Source organism: Phymastichus coffea, unplaced genomic scaffold (assembly GCF_024137745.1).
Source record: "Phymastichus coffea isolate CEN01 unplaced genomic scaffold, Cenicafe_Pcof_1.1 PCOF00046, whole genome shotgun sequence".
NCBI classification, from domain to species: domain Eukaryota; kingdom Metazoa; phylum Arthropoda; class Insecta; order Hymenoptera; family Eulophidae; genus Phymastichus; species Phymastichus coffea.
Window position 1 is genome coordinate 1,679,732 of NW_026706857.1, and position 14,108 is coordinate 1,693,839.

The 14,108-nt window shown below is 39.3% G+C and overlaps 1 protein-coding gene across 10 annotated transcripts in view; it reads right to left on the minus strand.

Annotated features, from left to right (window-relative positions):
* The window catches only part of LOC131664912 (protein lap4), a 37,627-nt gene that overhangs the window by 4,258 nt on the left and 19,261 nt on the right, over positions 1-14,108 (minus strand). For 3 of the 10 annotated variants that reach the window (XM_058936373.1, XM_058936370.1, XM_058936375.1), the window contains 17 exons: positions 13,856-14,104; positions 12,762-13,040; positions 11,417-11,519; positions 10,600-10,764; positions 10,254-10,429; positions 9,706-9,837; positions 9,382-9,618; positions 8,448-9,287; positions 7,446-7,553; positions 7,154-7,333; positions 6,627-6,656; positions 6,126-6,284; positions 5,668-6,051; positions 5,427-5,588; positions 766-1,308; positions 283-394; positions 43-211 (listed from right to left, as the gene is read on the minus strand). In XM_058936373.1, the coding sequence (XP_058792356.1) occupies positions 43-211; positions 283-394; positions 766-1,308; positions 5,427-5,588; positions 5,668-6,051; positions 6,126-6,284; positions 6,627-6,656; positions 7,154-7,333; positions 7,446-7,553; positions 8,448-9,287; positions 9,382-9,618; positions 9,706-9,837; positions 10,254-10,429; positions 10,600-10,764; positions 11,417-11,519; positions 12,762-13,040; positions 13,856-14,104 (4,028 nt within the window). The remainder of the gene's footprint in view (positions 1-42; positions 212-282; positions 395-765; positions 1,309-5,426; positions 5,589-5,667; positions 6,052-6,125; positions 6,285-6,626; positions 6,657-7,153; positions 7,334-7,445; positions 7,554-8,447; positions 9,288-9,381; positions 9,619-9,705; positions 9,838-10,253; positions 10,430-10,599; positions 10,765-11,416; positions 11,520-12,761; positions 13,041-13,855; positions 14,105-14,108) is intronic. The other 7 variants (XM_058936372.1, XM_058936377.1, XM_058936374.1 and 4 more) reach the window with 7 other exon arrangements.

Sequence of the window (14,108 nt, forward strand, 5' to 3'; positions counted from 1 at the left end):
AAATCTAAACAAACAAAGTCAGAAAAATAGAGCGCAACTTACTTTGGTCTTCTGCTGTCTTGATCTTCAACAGGATCATCGTCATCTAATCCCTCGTTATCATCGCTCTGTCCCCAGGATTTCAGGTCATCTTTCATCATGCTGATCTTCTTCTCTTCTTCCAGCTTTAGCTTTTCAATCTCGTCTTGACTTAAGAAACTGAAGACTTTTTCTATGCAAATCAAACGTTAATTATAAAACTTGCCAAGCTCTCAGCACAACAACGATCTCGCGTTAATTTACCTGGTTTCGGTGATGGCTTCAGGTGTTCTTCCATGGCATTCTCAAACAGCCGCTTCCTGTCGCTAACGGACATTTTCTGCGGTACAGGCGTTGGCGACGGCGTTGACGGTGGCTATTCACAAAATAAACCATCAAAACACACAGTTTCAATTCGGCAAAGAGAGTGGCAAAATAGTAACAATAACAAGTGCAATCGATCATAAATACTGCATGGATTACAGTGCGAAAATAAAGAAAAGTCAAAAATCATAAGAAAGAAAGGAAGAAGGATATGAAATAACTACCAAATCAAAAATGCGTGTTAGTTTGCAATAATCTACGATAGTCAAAGTGCCAAGACTCAAGATCACGTAGATGTACCGGCCGATCCACGGAAAACTAGTGAAGCCTTGTCCAGGCAGCAGAGTGCGTGGGCAATAAAGACAAGTGAGGATCGGTGGATGGGCCGGCGCACGATTCACCGCTGGCATGCAGACAACCCACCTCGCGCTCGACAGTGCGTGCTAACTGTCGGTATACAGTTGGGGCGACGGCATTATCGGGCAGACCCTCGCCTGGCCCGTGCACTTCGCCCACGATAGTCATGGAGTCGGGGCTGGTCAGTGGCGTTGGGGGTAGCTTGAAGTGCGGCGACGACGAGGTCGAGGTGGGAGTCGGCGACACCCGGTAGCCTTGAGGCTGCGAGTGCGCGCCGAAAAAACTATTTCCCGAAGTGCGTGACGAGAATATCGGCGGCTGCTGAGCTACCGACACGTCACCGGTGCTCACGGATTTGTGCCGCTGATGATAGGGTGACGGCAGCGATGCGAACGTTATACTGCGTTTCTTTTTCTGCGATGCCGCCGGCAGCGTCTGCGAGGCCATCGAGTACGTCTCGGGGTACTGCTGCTGGTTGCTGCTTATTGTCTTCCGCGGCATGCACGGATAGGTGAAGATCATCGAGGACTGTGGTAGTGGTGACGGGCTGTCGACCGATGTACCCGAGATGTCTTCTTTCGCGCCCAGTGCCGATGTCGTGTTTGATGGCTGATGGACATTTGACACACACGCAGGTGGGTGGGCAACACAGGTGAACATCATTCATATTTTCTTGTGTGAGATTGTTCTTTGCGTATGATTCGTGAAACTCAGCTGTATGTGTGTATGCGTGTGTATGTGGCCAAGTGGATGGTTTGATGAAGCGAGGTCGAGCTTTGTACTCTGTTTTTTTCTCATTGACTATCACAAGCGTTTTCTATGCACGACTAATTATATGAAAATGTATACTTTTCTATACTATATATATATATATATATATATATATATATATATATATATATATATATATATATATATATATATATATATATATATATATATTATAAATATTATATATATAATATTATATAAATATTATATAAATATTATATAAATATTATATATATATATAAAAGCTTTAAAAGAAAACTAAAGTCTCCTCTTCATAATAAAAAGAAAAATGCAAAAAGTTGTCAATATATATGGGGTGCGCAACACAACTGACGTTTGGCAGTATATTATTTGAAAATCAGATTTGTTTTTTATTTGTCAACGCTACAATCCATACAAAATCTACAGGAGAGTTGCCAACACGAAGTACTTTATGATTTAATTTGCATCTTCGTTCAATAATAATCTTATTAATATATAACTGTTTTTAGCTTTTTTCGGTGTCTGCTACACAATGCTTGTTTTCTTATTGCCCAAAAATGGAAAACACGCTTATAGGACTGCTTGCGTTACCGAAGTTTCTTTGCTTCACATTGTTTTTTTTTACCCTCTACATGTTTTAAATGCCACTGTGTAAGATTACGATACGAGTTCTTTCATTTGTCACTCTGTTTTAAGCGTTTGTCGCACTTGTATATTATACTCAAACTCGTCGAATGAAAAGTCGATCACAAGGAACCCTTATAGAAATATGTATTCATATTATATATATGCATATTGTTCTGTTTTTTTGCTGCAATTTTTCCCTTTGCAATGCGTATACACTCAAGGCGCGCGCACGCTGACAATAAACGAGAGTGAAAAGTAAAAAAATACACGTATATAATTATCATAAACAACTCTGTCAATTCTTTTTTTCTTTTTCTTTCCTTTATTTCTTTTTTTGATCGTGTGATTGCGTCACAATAATACTTTTACTCTTTTAAGATTTGTTCTATGGGAAAATCATTCATATATACTCTAAGCAATGATAGAAACGATGATATGCAAAATCTTGCTTGGAATAGTCGTCAACTGAATTTGTATATTAAGATATTGCGTTTTTTCAAATTATCAAGATTGGATAACGAAAGAAGTTCATCTATTGATATATACGCTCTTTTTCGTTATCTTGATAATCTGTATTGTTTGTAATAATATATAAACATCTGGTCCGTTAGAGTTGATGTTAACACGTATATACGCATATATATAACATTTATAGAAAATTTATACGTATTAATATACATTATACATCGATTTTTTAGTTATTTTTTAAAATTTTTAAAATCATTCTCATCGATCAATGATATGAGTATCAACAAAGAACGTCATTAGAGTCCTTGCAGTTTTCAACAGTGAAAATGAACATAACATTTTTTCCAGAGCGAAAGCTTTAAGCTTGCTTTTTTTAAAAGCAACGCTCGACGCCATCTTTTTTGTTTATTTTGTTTAATCACTCGGTCATTTACATTATAATAATAATTCATTTTTTATTTTATGCGCTTTAGCTCTCGCAATCTATGTTTCACGCGCAAATGAAACGTTTGCACACATTAAAAAGGTAAAATTAACGCCGTCGAAAAATACAGAGAGATTGTTGTTATGTACGTATATACCTATAACTATAACGCGATCAGCGGGGTGAGATCGAGAAATTGTTGTTTTTTAATGACTTTTTCGGCCTCGCCAGTAGTCGGCACGATTTGATAAAAAGCATTACATGCTTGTTATTTTCGACGCTACACGAGTAATCAGCGAATTGTGTGCTGACACCTCATTACGCCCATTCATACGATTATGTATTGTCACGCGAAACTTATCCAATGTATATAGCTTTTACACGTGTGTTTGGACGCAATGGAAATAATTTCTTATAATTTATAGTTATACACATTTCTTAAAATTTCTCACCCGGTGTAATATATATGAGTATAGATCAAAACAGATGACTATAAAAAGTCTCTTAATATCAATTGAACATTAAGCAAGTTTTTTTTTTAATTAATTGGTTTTTTTTTAAAGGCAGAAGAAAATACACATGTAAAATTTAGAGATATAGATTCGAGCGTAAAAAAGGTAATTTTTTTAAAACTGTATTTGACGATAATAAGGCAACGGTGTAAATTCGCTGACCCGTTGTCTTGCATGATTTTTTCAATTAATTCGTCTTGCATTCATAAAATAACAACTGACATAACAAACGGATCTTTCAACGACTTCTAGCCTAGTTTTAAAAAACACTATGCCTATCACAGAATAATTCTTCTTTTTTTTTTTTCCAAATTTCTTTTTGCTTATCCCATGTTTCACTCTTGTTTCCTTCGATACGATTAGGTCTTCACAAGCCTACAAAGGAAAAGGAACACAGTTACTTTCTACCAGTGAAATTTGAAAAATCTTGCTTCGTTTTTATTTTGACATCGGGAAAAATATTTTTATTTTTTGCAGAAACACTATACATCGATCGAGGGATCAACATTTTTACAGATTTCTCTGGAGTAACTTTGTTCCTTTTTTAAGAAAAATATGATCACACCACTGGTGATAGAAGTGCGTGCCGGATCCCACGAGCCTTTTTCAGTCATAATGAAAAGCCAAAGGAGATCCGCCGCCGGATTTTTAGCGTTAAAATTAACGATTGTAAATGGCAGTATGTTGCAATTAACAAAGTGGAGAGTAACGACGATGAAAACGATACACAAGTCTTGGGTCTCGCAATTGTCGCAGTGCGTCCACAGTTCATTATATTTTTGTTAAAATATTTGTTATAGTTTTAGTTTTATCGTACACGAAGTTCGTCACGCAGTAGGTGATTTCGAGCAGCTCACTTGTGTTAGAGAGCAGCCAAAGTAGCGTTATCGCCTTCCATCGTCTGTAAAACACGTTATAAATGGCTCGTTTCGTTCGCTTTCATTAGCCGTTCAACAGAAATAAAAGGAAAACAATTGTTCTTTGTTCTCGTCGCATGCGTCCACTACAGAGATAAACACTGACGTTTTCATGCGTACGTATTGTTTATCACATTGAGACAAATCTAAAATAAAGAACATGAGAATACACGGTAGCAGAAGATAGATGGTGTGTGAAGGCATCAGAGTAGGGGCTTGTAAGTTTAAACATTTGCTTCTATAATCTTCCATTCATTTGCGTGGTGGTTTTATAATACATGTGTACACCTACACTGTCCAATCTGTTTTTCACGCGTTACACTTGCTCAACCATTCGCTACATTAGATAATATGTGTATATGTTCAATTAATATTCAGTTTTGAGAAAACAAACAACTTAAAAATATGATTTTAAAATATATATAAGTGGCAATTTTCCCTAGATTAAAAATGTAAACGAAGGTACTGCCAACGAACTCTACGCAGAGACTAATGTAGCAAATGGATTCTTGAAATAATACAATAAATAAAAACGCAGTTTCAAACATAGATCGATCATGCTTGTACAGAGAAACCTGTTTATGTCCACACTTGTATATTTGCTTAAACCTTGCTTATTTGTATAGGTAGCTAACTTAGCAGGTTTCACTATATACATATAAAATCCATAACAAAACTTGAAAATACGACAGATGATTTGAGTAACTTAAATTCTAGAAATAGATCGATAAAGTCATTGAGACAGGGCAAATTACATTTTCAGATAATACAATTAGGTAACGAAGCTTCAATTCTACTTGGATTAATTAATATTATTGAAATATTAAAGTAAATAAGCTTCTACTAAACTATTCATTTCGAGTTAACGAGTATAATAATAATATACCAATAACCATCAGATTATCGTTGTCAGTTAAATAGTATTGGATATGGCATGCGTCATGCGTGGAGATGAATGATCATGCTTTGTGTTATTAAACTATAACTATGAAAGCTTATATAGGATCGTTTGATATAAAAACTTACCGGAGGAGTTTGGGGAGTTAAGGTGTGTTTGCTCATTACGATAGTCGTCGTTTTCAAGTCCTTCGTACCACCGGGAGATTTGGGGGGAATAGGAGTTGTTGAGTCGACTGGACTACTAGGCTTATTTACCAAAGACTCTGCTGCTCTGACGAAATCTAGAACCTAAAATGGATAATCATTTTGAATACCATGAAAGAGGACTATTTATGATTATGCATATGTACAAGGGAAAAAAACAAACCTTCTCTGGAGTTGTCTTTTCCTTCTGTTCGAGTAAAGCTCGTTCTCTCTCTTCTTGCTCCCAAGCGACGAGTTCTGCTTTCATCTCTTGCTCTTGCCGTAAAGTTGCTGCTTCTTCGTCGTCTCGGTCAAGACTAGAAACACTTTGCGACAAAGATTTGGCATCCTCGACCGTTATGGTGTCCTTCGATTCCTTGGACGACGTTTTTGACTCCTTAGATTCTCTACCTGAGACCGATAAATTCTGATCTATTTCACCCTTGTCGTAGCCTTTGCACACGATCAGAGTAATAATATTTCCGGAGCTTCGCAATATATTCACAGCTTCCTGATGTGTTGCACCGAGAAGAGATGTACCATTTACTTCGAGCAATCGCATGCCAACCTGTGGAATTCGTTACCACTTAACATAACTATTTACAAAGCTAATACTAAATTTCAACGTTCGAATTAGTCTACCTTCAAACGACCATCACGTTTTGCTGCACCACCAGAGTTAATCTTAGAGATAAAAACACCTTCATCGCTTTGATCAAGGGGATTGCCCCGTTGCCCCTTCAGTCCACCTTTGATATGCATACCTAACTTTTCGCCAGGTTCTTTTCTAATTATGAGTTCCTAAAAAACGTTTCACGTGTTATTTTTTATCTTTTGAAAAAATTTAACAACAATTAGATTCGTAAAGTGTTTAAAAATTCTTTTATTTTGAACTCAAGAAAAGAGAGAATATCAAACTTTGAAAATAAAAAACAACCTGTTTCTCAACACCTACATGTGCAAGCTAAAATTCTGTGAGTCTACGTAAAAGCTGCATTCAGTATACATCTCAGAGTAATCGGAGTGTTGTGTATCAAAAAGCGACGGCAATAAAAGAGTGTGCTAGTGTGTGAAATAGATTAGATACATTTGTCAGTAGAGGGATTTTATACAGGGGCCATACATTTTTCTCGGAGTACTTACTGTCACAGGGATGTACTCTATATCGACCAGCTTGAGAAATTAAATGACACGCAGTTGCATTAGGCAAAGAAAAACCGCTTTAATACTTTGCAGATATCGGTTATACGAGTAATGAAGATTCAATGAATGAGAATCAACCTAGATTATTGAAAATAATAGTAAATGCCTACACTGAATATTATTAATTTAATAATTCTAGAAATTGTAATTCAAATACAAAGTATATTTAGTTAATAGAGATAAGAGTTTGATTAATTTGAACTGCTTAGTCTTTTCTTTTAACAGAAATAAATAGATTCGGTATCTCTAAAAGAAGCCATGCAATTAGTGACATTTTTATGAAAAACAGTGTAAAGAATTTTTTACGAGATTCCATAGTAGCGTTTTGTCTATATAGTCTTATCACTTGATGCATATTTGTGCCTTGCTGTAAGCTACCTAGACGAGCAGCGAAGTGATTTGATACTTTTGAAGCTCTACGAGTGGTAATAGAAATACTTTGTGATAACTATAGTAACAATATTTACTTGATAATTTTCCGGCAGTGGATCGTGTTGAACGGTTAAAACTATCTGGTCTCCTTGCTTGAGTAATTCCATCACAGCCTCTTGATGTCTTGCTTTGGTAATATCAACTCCATTGACCTTCAATATTCTATCTCCCATACGTAATTTACCTGATTTGGCGGCAATACCACCGGGAACCACCTAAAAATATATTTACCTTTAACCTGTTGCAATTAGTAATACTTTAGCAGAGATGCACGCTGTGACGAATTAAAAATGTCATTGGGTCAACAAAATCTTGACGAAATCTTACGTGGGAAATGAAAATTCCTGGTTCTTTCGCTCCAAACGGCGTGCAAGAGTGATCGGTACCTCCGATAATGCTGAATCCAAGAGATCCCTCCTTAATAAGAACAACATCCTGAAGATTGACAATCAGTGTTAATAGACTTGCACATCATACTTGTGGATGTTTTTTGTGATAATATTACTGAAGTTATTATGATACTGTGTACAATCAGCATAAGAAACTCGTGTGGCTCATGGTATACACGAGTCGAGAAATAATTAAAATTAATTAAGCAATTTTTTCTTGTTTCTAAAAAACTGTGGCCAGTTTATAGGGAGGCAGGAATGGTAGTTTTGGACAAGTGGACGAATAAACACAAACACACAGGACAATTTACGCACTTGCATCTACAGTAATGTTGAGGAAGCCGATCCGCCATTCCTTTTTCTAAGTATCATATATTTACAAATATTGTTTTTCTACAAGCCAATAAATTGCAGTGACTGTGATGTAATATTACCTTTTAAAAACTCGTTCTTATACGGTTTCACACAAAAAAATTTGGTATGCGTAAGTAGTAGGTGCTTTTTGAAAGTGTGTGATAGATAAAGCTTGAGAAATTTGAAACTGATTATTGTTATTACAATGTCGTTTGAATTTGATTTTCCAAAATGTGACTAGTCGAGAGTGCTCCCTTAAAAAATCACAATGTGTATAATTAAAGAAAGAAGAAACTTACTCATTTCTCAAAAATTACAAAGTGACTACAACTCTAACTAATATCGAAAACCGCATGCAAACAAAAATCAAGAAGTTTTTATTCGTTTAGATATTTAACGGAGAAAGTGAATCCAAAGAATTAAATATCTCTTTGTGATAGAAGGATAAACTATAGGAGCACCCTTCCAAAAACAACAATAACAAGGAAAAAATATGTACAAATGAAAATAACAAAAAGCTTTGCAAATGAGTTACGGAGAGCCGGAGTTGAAATGTTGCTGTTTTTTGTTGGTATCGGGCACGTACCTCGATAATGACCGGCCTGAGTAGCTGGTTGTCGGTGACACGCGTCACGACAGTCTCGGTGAGTGTGCTCTTAGTGATGGTCTCCGTAACTTTACCAATAGTCTTTGGTGCCGGTGGGAAACTAATGTCCCCGGGCAGTCCAGTCTCGGGCTGCTTGATTGTCACGGTGACGGTGGGCCCCTTTTGGGAGGAAAAGTCTGGCGGGGGTGAGGAGTTTGTCGGGGGTCGAAGGAAGTGAGCGGGGATCATGGCCTGAAATTCCTCGTTGGTGATTGGCTTCGGTACCTGAATGTCTTCTTGTGAGTCTGCTTTGTCTTCGGCACCAGGTGTTGGCGTCCTCGTCTGTTGTGACTGTCGAGAAGGCTGCGCTAGCTGTGGCTGCGTTGGTTGATTGATGCTCTGCCTTGGAGCGGGCTGAGGATGAAGCGGAGGCGGTGGCGTAGGGCTAGTAGTGGTAGTGGTAACAATTTTTTTAACCTCCTCGACGCCGTTCATCTTGGCGATACCATTGATGGGTGGTGACAACGTCGACGAGTCAATTATCAAGGGCGGTGGATATGCGGAGACGGGACAGGGTGACAGCATTCTGTCGGCGTCTATCGAGCGACGATAAGCAGTCAGAGCAGGCCGATTGGCCATGTAACTGTTGGCGCTGTATAAGCCAGTGTAAGGTTTAGGAGTACCGATCACCAGAGGTGACTTTTCTGAAGGTGTAAAAGTAGCGTTCGCTTGTGACAAAGGTATCTCGCGTTCGACCACTAGTCGAACAAACCTCTCCAGGCCTGTCAACAGAGTCACAGCTTGCTCGTGCCGCGCGTCGGTCATATCTACTCCATTAATCTACCAACGAAATAATAAAGTCATTATCTCTTCGATTCAAAGTGATGCTCGACTTGCATTTACATTCCTCGTTAGTACGTGTCGTAGCACTTACCGATGTTATTTTGTCGCCGACGCACAACTTGCCGTCCTTCTGCGCCACTCCGCCTTCGGTTATTTTGGATATAAATATAGCTTCGCTATTCGGCTTATACGGAGGTGAGCCCTTGCCTCCGGCAATGCTAAAACCTAATCCATTTTGATCTCTAATCAACGTCGTGTGAACTAGTACGGGTACCAAAGGGTCCGCTGTGGGCTGCTTGATTGGTGGGAGAGGTTCGGGTATTTTTTTCTGCAAAAACGCAACGGAAAAAGGATGCTCAATCGGTGAAAGCTTGTCGTTTGTCTTTGAGAAATGCAGGCTTATTAATTGGTCAACCTTATTTATCGTTTCATCGGTTTCGCCGTTCTCGAGATTATGGGAATACGTGGTTGATGATACATAAGATGTCGCACTGGGTGCTCGGCTTGTACTCATACTTGAACTTACCGAGTCTTTTCGCATCGACATCTGGATATTTAAATGTTACATTGTTAACCTTTCAATCAAATGTTCTTTGTAACGAGAGAAAAAGCTCTGTGGCATGCTAAAGCTTGCAAAGAACTACTTCGCTGATTCGAACGAACAAAAAAAAACTACTGTTTGCCGATGACACGAAAAAAAATACCAATCGTAATAGAATGAACCATACTACAGTTTGTTCTGAAAAAGAATATCTTTGAAGGAACAAGCGTAAACCCAACCAATAAAAATGCGAGAGAGAGAGTGAGAGAGTGAGAGAGAGAGAGAGAGAAAGAGGGTGGGGAGGGAGGGAGAGAGAGAGAGAGAGAGAGAGAGAGAGAGAGAGAGAGAGAGAGAGAGAGAGAGAGAGAGAGAGAGACAGACAGACAGACAGAGCGAAAATTGCCATGTGTCGACAAGCTTACCTGCTCGGATGGCGGCACTATTCTCGTAACTTCTCTAGATATGACCAAGACGAGAACGCGACCGCAAGCTTTTAAAACCTCCACAGCATCGTAGTGGTCGACGCTAATGACGGAGGTACCGTTGACGGAGAGCACTTTGTCGCCTACCCTCAGGCCCGCCAAGTCTGCCGGTCCGCCTTTTAAAAATAAAAAAAAGGAACGGGCTTTTTTTATACAGAGGCTCTTCACTTGCTCGCTCGTAGATGTGCAGCGCGATTACAAGCCTGCGCTGCTTAACTCGATCCGCAAGTCAGCCAATACTTTCTTCCCTTTACAGATCACGTATTCCTGATGAAAGTTGACGTACCTTCGGTAACCCTCGAGATAAAGATGCCTTCGTCGTCACCCTTGAACGGCGTGGAGCCAATACCACCAGCAATTGATAGTCCCAAACCGCCAGTCGTTCGTTCGATATGAATTTCATACTGTTCCTCGCGTATCTCTATCGATGGCTCGGTATCCGACAGTGCACCTGTAAGTTAAACATATAGAGTCTATCAATAAAGCTCCTATAGTTTCTCACACACACACACACACACACACGCGCGCGCACAAGCGCACGCATACGCGAACAAATTATTGACAAACGTACTTAAGTAGGACACAGGCCTGCGACGTTTCGGCCTGTGATTTCTCACGTAGAGTTTATAAACTTTCGGCATCGCGCGAATTAACCGATGTGCATCGATATGCCATATTCATTCGAATGCGCGTGTAGCGAACGACTAAAAAACGCAGTGCCAACTCAAAGAGAGATAAGGCAACTCGGTGAGATATCTTATCGTGGATCGTCTATCGCAAACAGATCGGAGCGCTGAAAAATAGAGGGGAAGAAGAGGTGGCGCTCTACTTTTCCTGTGTTGTTGCGCAAAAAACGAAAAAGCGCGAGTTGTTAAGCCGCTGTATCTTTAGTGCAGCCCTAACACGCACACACACACACACACATACTGCCGGTGCTCTATTTTGTTTCACGCTAATTCGCCGTTATCGGCAGCTAATGCCGTTAAGCATAGAACGCACGCATGGGTTTCTAGGTGCATATAAGTTCGTTGAAATAAAGCCGTTACGTTATTAGTCGTGCTCTATGCGAAACATCGAGTGACAAAACCGAATGAGACACCCACCTTGGCTATGTCCATCGACGTTCTCGTTCTCGCCATATGTCGGATAAGCTGGGGATACTGCCGCGCTTACTGGCTGCGTATCTTCTGTTTTTTTCATCAGCGCCTGCAAACGTGAAAAGGTAAATTACTTTTGCTGGCTATCTCTCAATCACCTAGAACCATTGGTGTGGTTAATGGTTAATCAACGCAACTTATTGATCATTATTCTATTTTGACACTGATAATTATTGTGTAAGTAATAAAATGGATTGAAGATAAAAACCAAGTACGTGATTAATCAAAAACAATAAAAGCAGGCGGATAAGAATTAAACAAAAAATGTAAATATAGTTAATATCATCGAAATGTATATCAAGGAAACATTGGCACACGTACACAAAAAAATAAACGAGAAGTATGAGCAAGGCAGAACAAGAGAGAGAGAGAGAGAGAGAGAGAGAGAGAGAGAGAGAGAGAGAGAGAGAGAGAGAGAGAGAGAGAGAGAGAGAGAGAGAGAGAGAGAGAATTCTAGTAAAAGTAAGGAACATGAACAATATCGAATGCAAAGAGAACAAAAAGTGACGAGTCAGTTTCCATCAAATCACACCTATATTATGCACAATTTAAGAAACTACAGAGATACGACAAGGAAAAATATAACTTTTACTCTCTAGCTAGATATATATAGCTTATATAACGAAGATATTAAAAAAGAGTCATGCTAGTATACGAACAAGTAAGCATAGAGAAGTGCCAAAAATGTCTAAACTCATGTCTAATTAACGAAGTGCGACAAAGAAGAAAATAATACGAACGATGCAAGTATTAGCTACATAAGCACATCTAAGTAGCTAAAAGAGCCTGTGATCATTATTTTTCATACACTACATTCGTCACATGCTGTTGTGTATTATACAATATTGTTTGTCACTAATATACATGTAAATAAAAATAGATTCAGTACAAAGTATATATGTTACGGAAATATAATAATTTATCTTGTAAGGAGTTTGGACAAACTATATAACGCAAACAAGTGTCACAGAAAAAATATAGCGATATGTGTGGCGTATATAATAAGAGAAACAAACAATAAACTAGATAGGAAAATTGAAAAAAGAAGAAAAAACAGACAAAAAATCTTTAGCGCCAAAAAGGAGAAAGCAGTTCGGAGCTCTGAAGCCATTAAAATCAAATTAGGTATAGAGGTCCATCTTTGGCATTAAAGCTGAAGACTGTAAAAATCATCGTAGGTAGAGAGAAGAAAAAAAAACAGACAAAAGTAATAAGAGAAGGAGAAGAATGAAATCGTCAAAAAATCGTGAGTGGAAGAAAAAAAAGAGAGAAGTAAGTCGAGAGTGCTAACCTGAGCAATGATGGAAGCGACCTTATCCTTGTCGACCGTACTGTAAATACGTTTGTTTTTCAGGTGATGCGGGGTGTCCCGACGATGCAGACGGTTTTGCTTGCCACTCTCGCCAGTAGCAGCCACCCCACCACCCCCCTCCCCAAAATCCGCTTCCTCGCTTATGGCGAAGTCCACGTGCCTCTCGCCCTCCGACTCATCGTCATCATCACCCACGCCATTATCCTCATCATCCTCATCATTCGACCTAACTCTCATTTGAACTTGTCGATGCGCCTCCTGCAATCAGGAGCCCACAGCGCACCACACGCGTATCATACACAATCTCTGTCTTCGCTTCTTTCGTTAAATGGGTGGTTGTATTTTCGACTTTACTTTAAAACTCGCGCTCTCTGTCCCGCGAGCTCTCGTATCTTTCGGAGATATGCATTGCTTAATTGACATGATTCATCGCTGATAAGCTCGCATTTTTTGAATGCCTTTCACGTACCGTTGTAAATTTTCATTTGCTCAGACGCGACCGCTCTCGATCATTATATGACTGGCAATTAGACTAGTTTGCATTTTCACAGTCGTATTTTATTTTTTTCTAGATACTGCTTTCGAATGATAACAAATATTTACACCGTAAAAAAAAGCCGATTCAGTCTTTGAGAGGTCATCCAAAGTAAGCACTATCTACAAAGTATAAACTCCAGAGAAAAAGTAAAACCAAAGACGCAAAAAGTAAATAAGCAAATTGTACACAGCGCTGTGTATCTCGCGCAAAGAGTTTATTTTACGGTAAAGATAAAACTAAAGCCCATGTACATCTATATAGGTATAATCCAGGAGCTAATCTCCGCGCGAGTGAACGACATAAATGAATATTTTCAATGTTTTGGAAAAATCGTTATTTTTAGTATGATAGCTGTAATACGAAACAAACGAACGAGCGAGAGAGAGCGTGGCTGTATAAGAACGAGGGAGGGAGAGAGAGAGAGAGAGAGAAAGAGAGAGATAAAGAGAGAGATAAAGAGAGAGAGAGAGAGAGAGAGAGAGAGATATGCTTCGTATGACAAGTTGTCGCTTTGGACTGATAATGAAAGACTCACGCCGATGGCCTCGGGTTTAGTGATGCTTGGCGCAGGTGCAGCGCCAGCGGAACTGCCGTTGGCTGCGTTACTGCTCACTGCTACTACTACTTCCGGCTGCTGCTGCTGCTGCTGCTGCTGCTGCTGCTGCTGCTGCTGATGCTGCTGCTGCTGCTGCTGCTGCTGCTGCTGCTGCTGCTGCTGCACTGATTGCTGCTGCTGCTGCTCTTGTTCCTCGAGTCTGTCCAAGCCGAACGCTTGCGAGACATCCTGT